General features: G+C 45.9%; 1 protein-coding gene across 3 annotated transcripts in view; it reads left to right on the top strand.

Annotated features, from left to right (window-relative positions):
• LOC126458256 (ubiquitin carboxyl-terminal hydrolase 31) overlaps positions 1 to 19,247 on the top strand; it is a 359,092-nt gene that overhangs the window by 84,322 nt on the left and 255,523 nt on the right. The window contains exon 1 of one of the 3 annotated variants that reach the window (XM_050095174.1): positions 13,552 to 13,570. The exons of the other annotated variants lie outside the window; for them this stretch is intronic. Within the exon in view, the coding sequence (XP_049951131.1) occupies positions 13,568 to 13,570 (3 nt within the window). The 5' untranslated portion in view covers positions 13,552 to 13,567. Of the gene's footprint in view, positions 1 to 13,551; positions 13,571 to 19,247 lie in introns of those variants that run through there. 3 annotated transcript variants of the gene reach the window in all.

Raw genomic sequence — 19,247 nt, 5'->3', positions numbered from 1 at the left:
CCTTAACAACGTGCGCGTCTGCGTGATCCCATTCACACCTAGACTGAATCAGTGGCCAAGATGTCCGCTTCGCCGGCAGAAACTTTTGCCGCAGCCGGTATATTTTGAGACAAAGACGCAGTCGTAGAAGAAAGCACAAGTATTGGCATAATTAATACATTTTGCGTAATGCTTGTGAGAGCCTGGTAAACAGAGATTATAAAATGTATTCTGTTTAATAACTGTACTCTTGATACTAACAATTCATCATTTTGGACCATTAATACCGAAGGACAAAACAAAATACAGGTACATTACACCAGTGGCGACAAGGTTACATCTGATACTTGGCATTTTTGCTGCTGAGGACAGTGATCCAAATTTGAAGTTCCAGTTCGAGGTATTTACTGCATCGAAATCTATCATCATCGCAGAAGTTGTCCGGGCTCTGGTGAAATCCCTGGGAGACTACATTAAGCTAGATTGATGGCCGCTTCATATTTCTCTCTCTGGAAAGCGTAACAGGCTTAGCGTTTAGTCAACACTCGGAGAACATCAGAATTTATCCACACTGTTGAGGTATGAATAAGGGAGCATTGAAAGGATAACACATTTCCATTTGCATGTACGTCAGTCAAATCTCATCAAGCATTGTTTTGTGTGTGTGTGTGTGTGTGTGTGTGTGTGTGTGTGTGTGTGTGTGTGTGTGTGTGTGTGTGTGTGTTTAGCAGGAGAGGGGGAAAGATTTTTGAGAGTCTTGTTTTTTCTTCAGTCTCCAAACTCCAGAAACGAGTGATTGGATGTCGCGCGAGATTTTGAAGCAAAGTGGAATTTCCCGCACTGTTTGAGAACTTCGGGCAGAAAACATGGGGTTTCTCGGTAGCTATTGCAATTATAAGAAACATTTTGGTGATGTTTTATTTGATCAATTCGACAAAAACTATTTGTAAGTCAAAGCGACAGCTAAAGGAAGCACACGGTTTCCGCTTAACAAGGGCCGCAGATCACGCGTGTCGTTGAACATGTATTCTGGTTTACCTTAGTTGTTTCCACATTCTCTTTGTTTATAGGTAGCTGTAGACGGGCATTCTCTCACTGTTTTTATAATCCGCTGATTCACCAACTACAAACAAGGAAAATTACTATAACACTCTTAAAAATACAGCATGTTTCTCGTTAGAGAACTCGATCAAAGTGCTAACGCAAACTGAATCTTCCAACGTTGAGACGAAGTAGAACAGATCACCAAACGAAGAGAACCACGGTCGGGGTGACTTGCTACTCGCGCTGTGGTCCGTACGCACAAATCACAGGCACCCTTGGCTTCGGCCGGTATTACACTATCAAATTTATTTGTCAAATATCTTTGTCAAAGATATTTGATGGTGTAATAGGAACTTTGTCAAATTTCGTCCAATATTTAATCAAATCTAGGGCCTCGCTGTAGATTTCATCAAAGAAATCGCTTGTCTTCTGTTCACTGCAATGTGACATGTTACCACAAGGAGCGCTAGCATCGCAGCAGCGTTCTGTCGTCTGTAGTGTTTTTATAAACATTGCCGGTAAATAGAATTGGTGTGTGCCGACAACTACAAAATTATCAGAGATCTATGAAGATGATGAGGCGCTTTACAACGTGAGGCACCCTGAATACAAAAATAGATGAAGGAGATTGGAGACCTGACCTAACCTAACCCTCTCCTGTAGCAAGGAATCGGAGTGTTACAGTGAGCCTGTCTTCTGAAGATGTAGCAGTTCTTAAGTGAATATTGTGCTTTGTGATATGAGGATACACTTCACTGAGCACATACAGAAATGTATGCTCATCCATTCTTAAGTAATTGATGTACGACTTGACGTCTTCCACTGTAAGCCCACGTAAGAAGTTATGTTGAATGCTTTTATCGTGTCGTCGTAAAACCCACGGCTTCACCCAGATTAGATTAGTTTTTCGTTCCATAGATCCGTACTGAGGAGATCCTCGTGGATGTGGAACATGTCAATTTTTTTAAGCTGAAATAACAATACGAATAGTATGAATAAATACATCATTTGTTTCTATTAAAAAATTCAATGGAGAGGAAGGAATTGGCCACTAGTAAGTCTTTCAGGCTCCTTTTAAACTGATCTTTATTTGTAACTAAATTTTTTATGATTACTGGCAAATAATTGAAGATGAGTGTTCCTGAGTAGTGGATCCCTTTTTGAACTAAAGTAGGTGTTTTTAAGTCCTTGTGCAGATCATTTTTGTTCCTGGTATTGTATGTATGAACTGAGTTGTTTGTTGGAAAAATAGATATATTTAGGACAAATTTCATTAAGGAGTAAACATACTGAGAGGCAGTAGTTACTATACCCAGTTCTTTGAAGAGGTTTCTGCAGGACGTCCGTGAATTTACTCCACAAATAATACGTATTACACACTTTTGGAGTCTGAAAACTTTTGTTTGACTTGAAGATTTATCCCAAAATATTATACCATATGACATTATGGAATGAAAGTAGGCAAAGGATGCAAGCTTTTTCATTTTTATGTTGCCTGTGTCTGCTAACACTCGAATTGCAAATACATATTGTTAAGGCGTTTCTGCAGTTCTGTGGTGTGGTCCTCCCAACTGAACTTATTATAAAGTTGTAATCCCAGGAATTTAAGACTGTCAACCTCGTATGTATGGTTCCTTTTTTTTTTTACCCCACTTCTTTTCCGCATGTGCACACAATGCAATTGCGGTACGTGCAACTGCTGCGGTTAATAACAAGTAGTTGTCAGCCATCTTGAACTTTGACGAAAAATTTGATGACAGTGTAATACCCCTTCTAGCGTTACGTCAAAGATCTTTGTCAAATATATTTGATCACATCTTTGATCAAATCTTTGACAAAGAAATTTGATAGTATAATACCAGCCTTCGCACTGTTGAATGCGCCGCATTGCCTCTTCGTGGAACGGCCGCATTCGCGTAGGACACACGGAAAGGCGCAGAGGCGTAAACACGCTGAATGGACTTGGATATTAAAAACAGAGCAGCAGCTGCCGCCGCAGCCCGATTAAGGAACCCACCACGTCGATATCTATCATCATCCCAGAACTTTCCTATGCTGTTTAGAAATGTCTGGAAAGCAACAAGAAGTCAATAACTATTAAATACGAATGGCCGACTAGAATGAAAGAAATTGTCTCGTGGAGGAATTACGATGGCTTCGGCGCATCAAGGGCGTCAGAAGCACTCCGCTTGTTGGACACGTATTCATTGTGTTCCATTCGGAAGTACAACACACGCACACGTCTTTTGTGTGGGTGTCTTTGTTGTTTGCACATTGTCTTTATTTGTGAGGAACTGTAGACAGGCATTTCGTTACACACTGTCTTTATAATTTGCCGACAACAAACAATGAAATGCACGACAGTCCTCTACACCTTCCATGTATTTATCATTCGAGCACACAGTCATAGTGATAACGCATGGGCAAATTTTAGTGCGTGCGAAAAACTGAATTTTTCAACAAGCGGTAGTAAAGGCAGCAAAGGACAGAACAGCGAACTGACGACTGCTGAGTGCACACGTGTCTCCCCGAGTGGAATGAGCAGGTTCTGGTCGCCCCCGCGCACAGGTTGGTTCGACGCGTGACTTTGCACCCTGTGCTCCCAATTGCCTGCACGTACTTGCGCACAGAGAAGTTGCACAGTTCCAAAATTGCGGGTGGACGCGTTCTCGTACTGATTTTGTCACGCTTGTTCCTATTTTGAACCGGTAGCCATCTCAAGACGCTCGAAATGCTAAAAGCAAATAGAAATTATTTTACAATATGATGTGTCTGTTCTAGCACTCGTCGAGGTAATTTATCCGTCAAACACATACTTGTGAACAACGATTTCAAGGTTAACAAATCTAAGGACTACAGAAGCATAGTACCGTGTAACAGACGATTAAAATTGTTCAGGCAGTACAAAGTATGTGTCAGAAGTCTTGATGATTCTGTACACGCTGTACATTGACAAGCCGCAGGTCACGTCACGTAATGAATGATTCATCGTCTGTCTGCTTTCCGCTATCTGCCAGCAACTTCCTGCACCGATATGCAGCGCTATGTTAACATATGCGCAGCAAAAAGCCGGTACGGAGTCGACATTCCTGTTGCGTCATTTGGTAACATGGTCGATATGGCTTTCGATACTGAACTACGGAAGTGCGGTTGCACAGAAAATGTAGATGTAGAATATCCACGCGATGCAGTTGTCAGGTGTGTATACTGTTCCATTCCGTTAAGTTTTAATCACTTCGTTCAAACTTCGATGTGGAATAGTGGAATTAGATACGAAAATGCAGAAACTTCTGGTTTTGGAAATACTACCCGTAAGTTTGCTTCAAGCAGATGATTAGCTTTCTGCCAAATAACACCACATTTATGACTTTTGTGAGTCTGCTGGTCTAATTGTCTATTTCGTAGTATTATTCCTTCAACGACCCTTTCGTCTGTAGACTTCATTTTTCCTTAAAACATTGGTTGGACACAGTGTACAGTTGTACTGCTAAATTACTTTGATGAGTTGTGGTACACACACATACATCATAGTATTTTAAAATCATTTTAATTCGGTTATAGTCGTTCGCATACTACTCTTGCTAAAAGGGAAATCCAAATTTTACCTCCAGTCCGGAACCACGCTGCTGATATGGTCGCAGGTTCGAATCCTGCCTCGGGCATGGATGTGTGTGATGTCCCTAGGTTTAAATAGTTCTAAGTCTAGGGGACTGATGACCTAAGATGTTGAGTCCCATAGTGCTCAGAACCATTTGAACCAAATTTTACATATTTTCAGGAGACAGGCCTTCTTTTACACAAATGCTTACAAGCATAATGGCCTAGAGTTGCTTCACTAGAGAATCTTGCAGGTACAGCCATTATTGTCGACTTTCTGTAACTCGATGTAACTGGCGAGTACATCCACTACTTTTCTTTCGAAACATGCCGAAACTTTTTAGTACAAATACTTCAAAACGCTATGTACGTCCTCCGTATAATTTTGCCAAATGCGTGAGTGTAGTTGTCGCATACTCGCGAAGAGAAGTATTGAATGTCAGTAGGTCCAAAGTATTTGTGGCAACATTTGGAAAAAACAGGAGGGCAAATGAGCAAGTAGTTTTACTGTTACTTCCACGCAAAGACAGCAGGACGAAGCAACAGTTGCACCGAAACAATGATACAAATATAGGGTTGATCAAGGAATTCAGAACAAGACAAATTAATGGTCTGAACAAAAGCAAAAGGGGGATAAAAAAAGAAATTAAGGGAAACGTTGTAACAAAGGAGTGCAGTTGCTACAAAAGCGAACAAAACTTTAACACTGTGCAGTTAATGGTTAAATAGAAATTCGAAAAAGTAAAAAATGTGTGTCCTAGTTGGAAAGACAAAGAATTTACGATCTTTATATATATAAAACTAGGCATAATCCATTAGAAGAAATTAGAGACGGTGATCGTTAACGGCGGTCCTATTTGCGCACTACTTCACGAGGACAGCAGCTGTTGTAAATCTACTGAAGGCTGGAGTCTGGTGGTTACAACCGGCTGACACAAGAAGTTATGAGGCGAGATGACAGCCACGGCCAAACTGAACTGGTGTGCGGCAGTTGCTAGGGCGGGATTCCGAGTCAACTGTTGTAAAGATTACAGCGGAGAAAGTGCATGAGATGCACGTTTATTACGATACATAGATAATACCATACATTACATAGGGGAACATTTGATTCGCTGACATTCAGGCGCACTTCGTTTGCAGTTATTACTTGAAATACTATAGAGTATTCTTCTGTTCATTAACCAGAAGTAACTGACGAGATCTCTGTTTACCGGCTTTGACAAAGTTTCTACACTTCTGGCGAGTAGGACACGTCGACGCGTCAGTGGAGGACTGCTGTATTCTTGCGCAGCTGGTACTCGTGTAAGAATTTGGGAAGAAACTGTGAGGAACATTTTCTCACTTAATGATTGGAGACTAGTAATGGGATATCAGACCACCACAGCTCTGACGCTCAGTACGTGGTGGAAGCCACATAACCATTCCTCGACGAGTGGCCTGTCAGATTCTAAACATCCGCTAGCACTCGCGAGGCAGATGCTCGCTACCAAACGAGCCTGCACTATTCTTGGCTGAGGTCACAACACAAGACTGTGACCCACTTTCAATGCGCTGCGACTGTTCGTGAGTCTGTGTTCGCATTCGCCTGCTGAACCTAGACAGACTTGGAATCCGCTATGGCTCGTGTAACTGCACGCGAGGAGAGCTGCGTTTATAAGGGAACGTAGCGTGTTACGCGAGTGGACATCCGTCACACGTGGCGAACTGTTGCTGGTCTCTAGGAAACTTTAATTCGTGTTTAACCTTTATAAAACACAGGTAATGAGGCACACTTTTTAAGGTCTTCAGTTCTGTAGGGAAAATAATTCAGTACCAAGTGTTCAAATCCATTGCCCGCTCGCGAAGTCTCATTACCTGCAAGAAGATGAAAATGTATTTACAATTAAGAAGTTTTTAGAATTTCCTGCCACAGATATTTGCAGCTGCATGACAAGCAACCAAAGTTTTGTGTTGGTGTGAGTAGAATAAGAGAATTAATACTTCTGCACACCTCTCAGAGGTGTGGGTAATGGTGCAAAATGTGGAACTTCTGCATTTAACTTTTTTTGCTTCCTCGGCGATGCTCGTCCCTATCTCGCTAGACAGTGTTTTGAGGAACACCAGCACTCAGCTAGGATTAAACCTAGAACACCGATCGCGTTAGGCTATCATTCTCCGTACTTATCCCACGAATTTGGTAATTATGTATGTTATTTCTCAAATCAACATCAATTTCTCTCAAGACATAATAATCGTACAGAGATGAATGAGGTATCGTTAGAAAGGTTTTTCAACTGACTTCTGGCATTACATATAGATTTTTCTCTAAAAATATTTGTGGAACATTTTAACATAAAAAAGACTTCCAACTATCAGTAGGCAAAAGGGCATCGTGGATGCCCAGCTTCATACCTATATTTTACGAAGCTAACTTGTTAATGATGAATAAGTCTCCCGCGTTAAATTATCTTATTACGAATACAGTTTTACTTGTTTTAAAGTATTATTAACTTGATAATTTGTTGGAGCATTGTCACACTGGGATTACTGCGGTTGTCTATCTCTTCCCCTATCCCTGAAATAAAATGAAATACGAAAAGTACACGAGGATTACGTCAAATATTGTTGACACCGAAGTATTGTAATGCTCTGTAAACAATGTTGCTAACAATTATACGCAAGTAAGTATGATTATTATTTCACGTCATTCGGTTCATTTTTAGATACTTTGTCTTCATTCCCACAACTACCGTTATCCCAACGACTACACGTATTCCAAGATTCTGTCATTACTTACAACTATAAAATTGCGAAAGATTCCTACGGATCACCTGCTTAGGCTATGTTTGGTGCTGCTGTAGCAACTGTTGAATAATCATCGCTATGTGCGATGACTACGGTGACTGTTTATCGAATGACACTGTAATGTAGGTCTATAGGTTGACAGAAAATTCGTTTATAAACAATACGCCCTTTGAAAGCTGCAAGTGGTGGTATTTATTACTCCGGATACGTTTCGCCTTGTATGTGGGAGAGCAATAGGTAGGGGGAGCGGGAGACAGAGGGATGGTAGGAGAGAGGGATGGGGATGGGTGGGAGGGAGGGGAAGAGAGGGAGTGGTAGAGGGACTTCAAAGAAGGCACTAGTGACACAGTCAAAGCGAGAAAACAGTCGCGGAAATCGATCTTTCAAGACTAAGCAAAATCATTAGATTGAAACGTAACAGTGACGGCGGGCAGACTTGGTCCATGACTTCGGCCTTGTAGTAGGCAGAATTAAAACGGTGAAGACGACTGATGGGGTCGTACTCGCATAGCTCAGTAGGCAAAAGCGCTGCGAACAAATGACGAAGTTCGGAGTTGGGATCCTGGTTCGGCATATATAGTGAAAACCTATCATGAAGTTTGAAAGCGGCGCACACTGCGCTAGAGTGAAGGATTCATCGTGGATACACGGTATCCAGTAATCGTAGAACTTGTCTTCAATTTTGTTAGTAAGAAACTCAACCGTGACTGATTCCTGTGTTTTATTGCCGCGCGGTCTGGGGCGTCTTGTCAAGGTCCGTGCGGCTCGCCCCGACGGAGGTTCGAGTCCTCCTCTGTGTGTGTGTGTGTGTGTGTGTGTGTGTGTGTGTGTGTGTGTGTCGTCCTTAGCGTAAATTAGGTTAAGTAGTGTGTAAGATTAGGGACCGATGACCTTAGCAGTTTGGTCCCATGTGACCTTACCACGAATTTCCAATTGTGTTTTATTTCTACGCAAAAGCCAACAGGCCATTGTTCCCAAGAATGGGCGCTGTCACCTTAGAAGGTAACTTCAAATATTTTGGTAACTGTAGAACGTGCGGGGCTATTGCCATTCTTGTTCCACAGTATGTTACACCGCAGTGTGACCGAGCGGGGTGGCGCAGTGGTTACGGCTGTGGACTGGTATCAGAGAGGTGCGGAGGTCAGATCCCCATCCCGGCCACTAAGATGCATGTTTTCCGTAGTATCGCCTAAATCCATTGGTATGTGGGTTGGTTCCTATGAAATTATCATCATCATTTTCCTTTCAAGGATTAGCCTGTTGCCTGTTCCGAACTCACAAACAGAATAAAATGAGGCTGTTTATGAGTTTGCCAGTAATTTTAGAATCCCCTATGTGCGTTACGAGCGCTGCGCAGTTTAAGTCGCGTGATGGTGCTCCCACTTCTATCTAGGTATCGCGACCTGCCTGATTTCCTGTCGGAGTTATCTCCCTCGGGGAAGCTGGCTTCACCGCACGTCTAGAGGCTTCCCTCCATGCCTTGTGTCCTGGGACACTCTTCGTCCGGCTCCTCAGTCGAGACCACTTCGGCTAAGGTGACTCTGCAAGTAGCTACGCGACCGCCGGCCCAGCTGTCCGCTTCGTCGAAGCATGCAAACCCTCCCACCCGGCACTAAAGGTGCCTTCGATAAGGCGGCGTCTCCTGGGAGAGTCTTCGAAATTATATGACCGATTTCCTTAGCAAACTTGTCCAATCCGAGTTTGAGCTCGGTCTCTACGGACCTTGCCTTCAACAGGTCTCTAAACTCTGAATCTTCCTTTTCTTTCCATGGAAGGGAGTTTCCACCTTGTAACTCTGTACATCAGGGTCGCCCAAGGTTGTGCCGACGTACGTCCCCGGTGTCGCTTTGTCATTTGGTCCAAGCAACATCAGGGCTCATACAGTTGCCGTCTACACAGCTCGCTTACATTCAAGAACGATGTGTTTGCTACTGATTCGCGACAGTATTACAGGATCTCAAAAGTCTGCGAACGACCGCTGGAATAAATACGGTACGGCTTTCGATGTTTCCTGATTTTTGCTGAATGAGAACAGACGCGACGTGCGAGTGAGGAAGCAAGCAAAAAAGATGCGGAGATGTATAATTTACACTCCTGGAAATGGAAATAAGAACACCGTGAATTCATTGTCCCAGGAAGGGGAAACTTTATTGACACATTCCTGGGGTCAGATACATCACATGATCACACTGACAGAACCACAGGCACATAGACACAGGCAACAGAGCATGCACAATGTCGGCACTAGTACAGTGTATATCCACCTTTCGCAGCAATGCAGGCTGCTATTCTCCCATGGAGACGATCGTAGAGATGCTGGATGTAGTCCTGTGGAACGGCTTGCCATGCCATTTCCACCTGGCGCCTCAGTTGGACCAGCGTTCGTGCTGGACGTGCAGACCGCGTGAGACGACGCTTCATCCAGTCCCAAACATGCTCAATGGGGGACAGATCCGGAGATCTTGCTGGCCAGGGTAGTTGACTTACACCTTCTAGAGCACGTTGGGTGGCACGGGATACATGCGGACGTGCATTGTCCTGTTGGAACAGCAAGTTCGCTTGCCGGTCTAGGAATGGTAGAACGATGGGTTCGATGACGGTTTGGATGTACCGTGCACTATTCAGTGTCCCCTCGACGATCACCAGTGGTGTACGGCCAGTGTAGGAGATCGCTCCCCACACCATGATGCCGGGTGTTGGCCCTGTGTGCCTCGGTCGTATGCAGTCCTGATTGTGGCGCTCACCTGCACGGCGCCAAACACGCATACGACCATCATTGGCACCAAGGCAGAAGCGACTCTCATCGCTGAAGACGACACGTCTCCATTCGTCCCTCCATTCACGCCTGTCGCGACACCACTGGAGGCGGGCTGCACAATGTTTGGGCGTGAGCGGAAGACGGCCTAACGGTGTGCGGGACCGTAGCCCAGCTTCATGGAGACGGTTGCGAATGGTCCTCGCCGATACCCCAGGAGCAACAGTGTCCCTAATTTGCTGGGAAGTGGCGGTGCGGTCCCCTACGGCACTGCGTAGGATCCTACGGTCTTGGCGTGCATCCGTGCATCCGTGCGTCGCTGCGGTCCGGTCCCAGGTCGACGGGCACGTGCACCTTCCGCCGACCACTGGCGACATCATCGATCTACTGTGGAGACCTCACGCCCCACGTGTTGAGCAATTCGGCGGTACGTCCACCCGGCCTCCCGCATGCCCACTATACGCCCTCGCTCAAAGTCCGTCAACTGCACATACGGTTCACGTCCACGCTGTCGCGGCATGCTACCAGTGTTAAAGACTGCGATGGAGCTCCGTATGCCACGGCAAACTGGCTGACACTGACGGCGGCGGTGCACAAATGCTGCGCAGCTAGCGCCATTCGACGGCCAACACCGCGGTTCCTGGTGTGTCCGCTGTGCCGTGCGTGTGATCATTGCTTGTACAGCCCTCTCGCAGTGTCCGGAGCAAGTATGGTGGGTCTGACACACCGGTGTCAATGTGTTCTTTTTTCCATTTCCAGGAGTGTATTTAACCCTCCAGACCGTAATTTTGCTGCTCTCAAGTTTCTGTTGGTACGATCTTCCGTGTAGATAAAAAAATCAGGGTTAATTAAGGAGTTTTTACCCGTAAGTGCCTATAAACAGTTATACTCAGTACATCTAAAAATAAGTTGAACACTACCGTAAAGTGCGCAGCTCGTGGTCGTGCGGTAGCGTTCTCGCTTCCCGCGCCCGGGTTCGATTCCCGGCGGTGTCAGGGATTTTTTCTGCCTCGTGATGACTGGGTGTTGTGTGATGTCCTTAGGTTAGTTAGGTTTAAGTAGTTCTAAGTTCTAGGGGACTGATGACCATAGATGTTAAGTCCCATAGTGCTCAGAGCCATTCGAACCATTTTTTGAACCACTACCGTAAACAAACGTGTCCTCTGTCGTTAACCATGGGTTACGTTTTCAAGTACCTGGTGTCGTTAGACACCACTGGAAGGAGACCTTTCTGAAACACACAGTATTTTTTGTTATTGCAGCGGAAACGACACGCTGGCACACGCTAAAGCATCGGACGCCTAAAGTTTCTTTTCTAATGTGTTTACTAAACGTTTAACCCTTTTAGCTCTTGTATGAAATCAAACTGGAATTCTCGTTCGTATGTGCGGATTCTAGCGTAGAAAAAAATTGCAGAAAGGAAAAGGGGGGGGGGGGGGTCGGATGTTCGGCACTTGTGCCAGGAGACGCAGCATCGCCTCGCTACGGCTTTGCTGTACGCGAACACTGTGCAGATGTGTGCCATACACACACACACACACACACACACACACACACACACACACACACACACACAGCCACCAGAGAGCCGCTGTGGCCATCCCACGCCGGCGGAAGCGGCTCCCGCATTCCAGCGCGCCCCACTCACTAGTCGTAGTGTAGGCCAGGCCAGGCCGTCCTATTAATACCCCGCGTAAAGGACAGCACGTGCTGCGCCGGCAGCGACCACTTTATGTGCACAACACGGCGAGCGGTCGGCGCGCCGCTGCCTGCGCTCTGTCCTCCCACTCGGCGAATGAATGGCGTTCTTGGCGCTCCTACCCAAACGCAGTAAATTTTGGCCGTGGCGTGTACACCCACGTGCATGCCCCGCAAGCGTCTGTACTGCGCGAGTCGGAGGGTACTTCGTACCAGTATCAGCGGTTTTTTCGAGCTCTCACGCGGCTTACAAGCAATCGTTCTCCCCGCGAGCCATTCACAGCTTGAACGGGAAAGGGAGGAGGTGACAGTGGTGCGCAAAGTACCCTCCATCGGACACCGCAGCGTGGCGTCCGGAGTAGAGGTGCATACGTAGATTCCATTAACGCAGCCGTGCGGAGTGGTCGCGTGGTTTGAGGCGCCATGTCACGGATTGAACGGCCCCGCCCGCCGGAGTTTCGAGTCCTCCCTCGGGCATGGGTGTGTGTGTGTTGTCCTTAGCATAAGTTAGTTTAAGTAGTGTGGAAGTCTAGGGACCGATGACCTATACAGTTTGGTCCCTTAAGAATTCAGGCACACTTGAACATTAACGTAGTGGTAAGAGTGGAAAATTATTCTCTCTGTGCCTCTATACGCTCCCTAATCCGTCGCACCTTACTCAGCGAGACATACGAAGGTCGCAGCAGAATGGTCGCAAATTTTCCTCCAGTACCGGCTCACTAAATTTACCCAACATGGTTCCACATTAAAAAATCTGTTTTCTTTCCAAAGATTTTCGTTAGTTTGGCGAACACTTAAATTTTTGCCTAGGTTCTTTCGATCCTAGCATCGCCCTTTTAAATTCATTTGATGTCTGTTGGCATCCCTACTAGGAAAGCTAGCACAGTGCTATAGAATTGACCACTCTCCCCTCTTGCACGCCTTTACCTTTACAGATGCACTGCGTTCTAATATCAGACAGGAAAGAAAAGCTTTTTGTAATTTTCTGTTCTTTGATTTCGTTGCTCTCGATGTGATCCCTTCGAGAAGTTGCGAGGAACCCAAAGTGAGAGTCGGTCGTGGAAGACGCGCTGAGAACCTCTGTCAGGCATTGTCTGCCAACACGCTTAGCACCTTCTTCTGGCTAGAACGGTTCCCGATCATCCGGAACGCTTACCAAGCGGCTCTGTTACTCGACTTGCTGAAGGAAAAAGGTAATTGGTTTGCAAGTTCAGGGCGGCATGAAGCTGACAACAGAATTTGTTGCCTACTCGCTTCCCTGTCTTCGCTACTGCTCCTCACACTGTTTGGCGCATAGGTCGTCATGGTGTAAGATCCCAGCAGGAGAAGTCACTTTGGCCGTCTAGGCGGTCGTATTCAGTCGAGTAGAAATGCTTACGAAATCTGATGGTACAAAAGAGGAATAGATTCTACCACCTTCTAGTTAAAATGCAATCGCCGTTGAGGCTGAATGTCCCTTCATGTTGACGCGCACCTTGTCGTAATTCGCTTGGAGGCACATACAACCAACTTGAGTAAATAGTCAAGCTAGTTAAGCCTTTAATAGTACAGATGCTGCTCAGTGCCGACTGTGGCGCATTCGAAACGTTATCGCTCGCCTCACATCAGAAGGCCACAGTTCCGGGTTAGTATGTTGTTACACAGTTATGGGTGCGCCTACGCGCTGCTGTGGTCAGATGACCGTTTGTTTTCTAAAAGTACCGAGCGTGTATGGTGAGTAGCCGATGTGGGGCAGCTGGGACTTTAAATTGGTGTGTGTGTGTGTGTGTGTGTGTGTGTGTGTGTGTGTATATATATATATGTGTGTGTGTGTGTGTGTGTGTGTGTGTGGCCGGCCGAAGTGGCCGTGCGGTTAAAGGCGCTGCAGTCTGGAACCACAAGACCGCTACGGTCGCAGGTTCGAATCCTGCCTCGGGCATGGATGTTTGTTATGTCCTTAGGTTAGTTAGGTTTAACTAGTTCTAAGTTCTAGGGGACTAATGACCTCAGCAGTTGAGTCCCATAGTACTCAGAGCCATTTGTGTGTGTGTGTGTGTGTGTGTGTGTGTGTGTGTGTGTGTGTGTGTGTGTGTGTGCGCCACGACGGAACAACGTTTTTAGGACAGATGTCCCACTGCATTTTGCAAGTGGATGTGTTCTTATTACAAAACAAGAGACAAGTAATGCGGCGGTCGAAACTTTTCTCTTACCTAATCCATGTGATGAAAAAATTATATACTTTCTGAGTAGTTTTATAACAGAAGATTGAGATTTGTCTTTGATGTAGCTGTCACTGTATACGCTCAAATCAGAAATCTGCATGCCACAGCTGCACAAACCTTTTTTTGCATGCATACTGAGCAAGACGTCTTCGGAATCGTCAAATCATGGTTTGGTGCTGTGCAAAGGAGGAGGTTACGATATGAGAATTGAATCCAGAATCGCCCAGTTGGGCTACCACTGTTGCAACGCTGGGCGCGTAATACAGACTGGTGAAGACGTGCTGCATGTTGCAATGTCTCCATTACATGATAGGCAGGCCTTTCCCTAGTGTGATACGCTGTCTGGGAGTTTCCTTGCGATATTCCGATAATTGGATAAAGCAAATTATGCAAGTAGATCTTTTAAAAGCACTGGAATCTATTTGGTCCGTGAATTGGTAAATACACCAGTTACAGTCCGACTGACACTCACCATTCCATTTCTAGCTATTGGTGATTGCTGCAGTTTACCGTACCTCTTCGAAGTGCACTATACATCAGTAAGCTCCTTAGATCGAGAAGTATGCAGTACTTTGGTAGGGGAACTGAAGACTTCATTAAGATACTTTTGATATATGAATACAATTTTAATTTGTTTTCTTTTGTTTATTAGCACGCGGAAATAGACCTGATAAAGCCTATTATTTTCTTATATGTTTGGTCGTAGATGAATCGCATTTAAGAAATTCACAGTTCTCTCGTTTGTCCACTTCTCCATTGGTGTACAGTGTAAAGAACAACAACTAACAAAACAGTATGCACGCGCGCAAACTTCCCGCCGCGCGGAGTGGCAACAGGGTTTGAGGCGTCCTGTCACGGACTGCGCGGCCCCTCCCGCTGGAGGTTAGAGTCCTCCCTCGGGCATGTGTGTCTGTGCTGTTCTTCGCATAAGTTAGTTTAAGTAGTGTGTAAGTCTAGGGACCGATGACCTATACAGTTTGGTCCCTAAGGAATTCACACACATTTGAACATTTTTTTGCAAATATTCCAGCAAAAGCGAAACATCTTGTTTTCGCTCAGACCTGTGACTACAGGACTGTCAGTGAGAGAAGTAGGAAACAGAGGCGAGCGCGAGAGCCAAGCATTTACAGACAAGAACATAAACCTATGTTGCCCTGCAATACGAAATGTTCTCCACCCTTGCCGGACAACACTAGCATCACCGCAGCAATACGTCAGCAACAGCCTGAAATATGAACAGTATTACCCAGCAATAATACAGAATTGCAGCAAACTTGACGGCAATGATTATTGAGGCCAAATATTGCCGTGAAATTTGGACCGAGTAAACGCACCATTGAATTCGAACTGAATAATTTTACACGCACGGAAAGCGCAAAGACAACGAAAAAAGCCTGTGTATGAACATCAGTTTAGGTGGGTGTATATCTCATTTTTAAGTTGAAAGTGTTGGAAATCTTTTGTATGACGAAAGCGTGGACAAAATGTCAACACTATAAATAAATAAATAAGTGAACTAAAGTAAATCTGTTTTAACTCGGAAGACTGGTTTCTACAGCAGTTTGCGTTACTGAGCATGGTCTCACTGTAGACGTAGCAAGGTGGCTACAAAATTGGTGAGGAACTGGACTGACATTCTGGACATATGTCGTTCACCGATCGATGATCCAGGGTCATGCTTCCCGTGGTTTCCCTAAACAGCTTAAGATAAATATGGGGTGGCTCCTTTAAAAAACACACGGCCGTTTTTTGCCAGCCACCTTATTCCTCAGCGAAGGCTCGCTCTCTCATAACCTCGGTCGCGACGGGATATCAAACCTAAGCTTTAATTTTTTTCGTATACCTACCTTTCTATTGAGTGTGGGATAGTCTTACCTTCCTCAGGCGCTTGAATTGATTTATACAGGGATGACGTACAGTTTAACGTGGACACTGGATCATGATGCGTCTCGGCATTTCTCACACACCAATGAATCATTGCCACCGGTGAAAGAATCGATAGGTGAGAGAAAAAAATCGTAGCTTGGGATTTGCAGTCTATCAGTTATCCACTTAACCACCAAGCCACAAACAAGTGCCCAGAAAGAATTCACGAGGAACCGTCCAATCCAGCTCTACACAAATTTTGTGTAGTGCTTCACCATTCTGCAGCTTTTTGTAAGTTGTTCCATACATAATGAAATGCAGTATTCTTCGTTAGGCGCATTCCTAGTTATTGCAGTCTCCTCCACCATGAAAAGCAAAAACTTACTTCCTCTCCCTCCACCCCTCCTCCTCCCACTCCACCCCTTCCCCTTCCCTCTGCTGCGGGGAGCTAAAAGCCGCAAGTGCTTTTCAGTGAAAAAGATAGCAGACAAATGGTGGCAGTAGCAGCAGTGGCAGTTGTAGGGACAAAAAGGAGGCAGCTATATTGCACTGGCTCTGGCAACAGCGCGAAACGCTCTGGCCGGCTTCCAGCCGTATTTCATCTCCAGCCGTGCAGTTATCGACACTGGCGCCGTGGGAAGTCTGCCAGGAGTTTGAAGTCCGCCGCGACGTGGCTGCGTGTCGCCGTCGCGCCACCACGAGCAGGTGCGGCGTGTCGCCGAAACGCGTCCTCAGCTTCTGCAGCGTCAGATCACGTCCCGTTGAAAAGGTATCCACGTATTATTTTCGTAACACGATGAGCTCTGGCGATGTGACAACTGGAAAGTACCCTGCTGTTCTGCCATTGTATGGTGAGTCAAAGCTCGTGACAGTCGATGGGTCATCTGACCGCATTTAACCGTGTTGCTTCCCGGCCCCTCTTGTTGCTGTGCGACTTGTTAGTGCGGGGGAAGTCGCACGAAGCAGGCAGCTATTTCTTAACCGCCCTCTGGCCCGTTATTTCCACCTGTAGGTCCAGTCCTCCGTGTCTCCGTTTCCCACTTGAGGCGGCGGACAGACAGTAAGCGTTGCCCAGCTAGCGCCTCCGTCACCTTCACGCGGGTGTTCCCGAACTCCAGTTACCGGCATCCTGGCCCTGAGGCTGGAGCAGCCGCTTCGATACTCTCTTAATGCAGAAACCGCATCTACCGTTAACACGTTCGCTGCGAGTTAGGAAAGCCATGTGGCTAACGCATAAGAGTGCTACATTAAGAAAACAATTCAAAAATGGAAAAGTCAAACGTTCAAAGTGCGAAATATCACATTTGTCAGAACAGTGAAGTCTCTCTCTCTCTCTCTCTCTCTCTCTCTCTCTCTCTCTCTCTCTCTCTGTCTCTCTGTCTCTCTCTCTCTCTGTGTGTGTGTGTGTGTGTGTGTGTGTGTGTGTGTGTGTGTGTGTGTGTGTGTGTGTGAGCGCGCCCGGACATAATAACTTACCTGTATCCAAAGAACTGAGAAGTGATTCTCATACCACAGAACTATACTGCTCACCTTCTCAGCGTAGAAAACAAAAATACAAATTGGAAAGTACACTTGTCAAAATAATTAGGGGATCAGTTGCAGGGGGTTGGTGTTGACGTGTGTCTACCAAACGAATTAAACAAGCAGTTGGGTTCGGATAGTGTGTGAGCAGGTAGTGCAATGCAACAACAACGTGACTTAACTCGAAGCTATGGCACGGAGAGCCATAGGAAGGTTGGAAGCAGGACAGACACGGATGGAGGGGGCTGCACCTATTGGAGTGTCGCAAAGTGTAATTTCCAGGACCTGGGCGCGATTTCAGACAAGATGAACCGTTAAAAGAAGGCAAGGCCAAGGTCGTCCACGGGTAACATCAGCAAGAGATTGCCCTTATCTCCGGTTAACAGCGCGTCAAGACAGGAGGCTGAATGAAACTCAGCTGCAACGCACCCTCCAGGCTGCAACAGGACGCGCAATATCAACACAAACAGTCCGAAATCCCCTTCGGGAATGCGGCCTCTACGCACGGAGGCCTATGATGTGTGTCCCTTTAAAACCTCGACAAAGTTTGGCCCGTAGAAGCTGGGAATTGGAACATCAGCGTTGGAGGCGTAACGAATGGCGCCGGGTTCTGTTCACAGGTGAGTCAAGATTTGGTGTTCAGCCGGCCAGTCGTCGTTTCCTCACCTGAAGAGAACGTGGAACTCGGAACAATCTTGCTTATGTGTAGGAAACATGGTGGTGGTCGAATGGTGTGGCGGGAGTCTGGTATTGGTGAACGAACCTCTTTGCTGTTCAGAATGGCGCTTTGACGACTCAGAGGTATAGCTTCGAGATCCTTTGACCTTTTGTTGTGCCCTACGCTGGTGCCATAGGAGATGGGTTCCTCCCGGTGGACGGTATCGCTTGTCCCCACAGAGTTGCACTGTTGGACAACGTGCTTGAAACTGGGGGGAATTGAACAAATGGAGTGTTCAGTTTGTTCACTGGATTCAAAACCCGATTGGTCATGTCTGGAATGCAGTTGGCTGACGCATTGCAACCAGACGAGCACCTCCCGCAACGGTTGCAGAGCTGGATTGCACTCATGGAAGAATGGCCAAATATCCCTCAAGAGCTGATTGATAACGTCATACTGTCCATGCCACGCAGGAGTGCAACTGTACTGGCCGTCCGAGATGATCACATACCATATTAGAGGGCAACGAGAATGACTGTTTCACTATTATGGTAGCCCCATGGTGCCTCGCTCTACGTAAACGCCATTAAACCTCACGTACAAACTTGAGACAGCAAAAAGTCGTACCGTATCACCCACAAATTACAATTGTAACCGATATCTAAATAAAATAGGTTACCATATGCCTATTGTGTGTGATATCTCACCTGATACCATAATTGTTTTGAGCAGTGTAAATAATTGATTAAAAACTTTCTGTATGCTATACCTGGAAACTGACTCATATTAAGTGCCAGTTAGAAAGTTTCTGTTTCAAGTTACATTGATACTAAGACACTTTTTATTTGTGATAATACAAGTACAGAAATATAGCAGTTATCTTCCAACAAGTAGAACTGCAGCCAACAAAAGTAATTTCTCGTATCTTCTACTTTTTTTAGAAGAGAATGATAAAATTATTGGAAAAAACCCTCAGTATTCTGTTCCCATCCCTGAGCTCGGGCGTTGCAAGGTTTACTGTAAAACTCGCTGTACTGTTCAGGGAGAAACGTCAACGTCGTCAACACGCCTTCCTGTTTCGCAACTCCACTTTGACCGTGTACGGTTTCGACTGCACTCCTATCTGCTACAACTAATTGATTGG

This window comes from Schistocerca serialis, chromosome 2, assembly GCF_023864345.2.
Source record: "Schistocerca serialis cubense isolate TAMUIC-IGC-003099 chromosome 2, iqSchSeri2.2, whole genome shotgun sequence".
NCBI classification, from domain to species: domain Eukaryota; kingdom Metazoa; phylum Arthropoda; class Insecta; order Orthoptera; family Acrididae; genus Schistocerca; species Schistocerca serialis.
The sequence above is the reverse complement of the archived record's forward strand: the minus strand, read 5'-3'. Positions and strand labels throughout refer to the sequence as shown.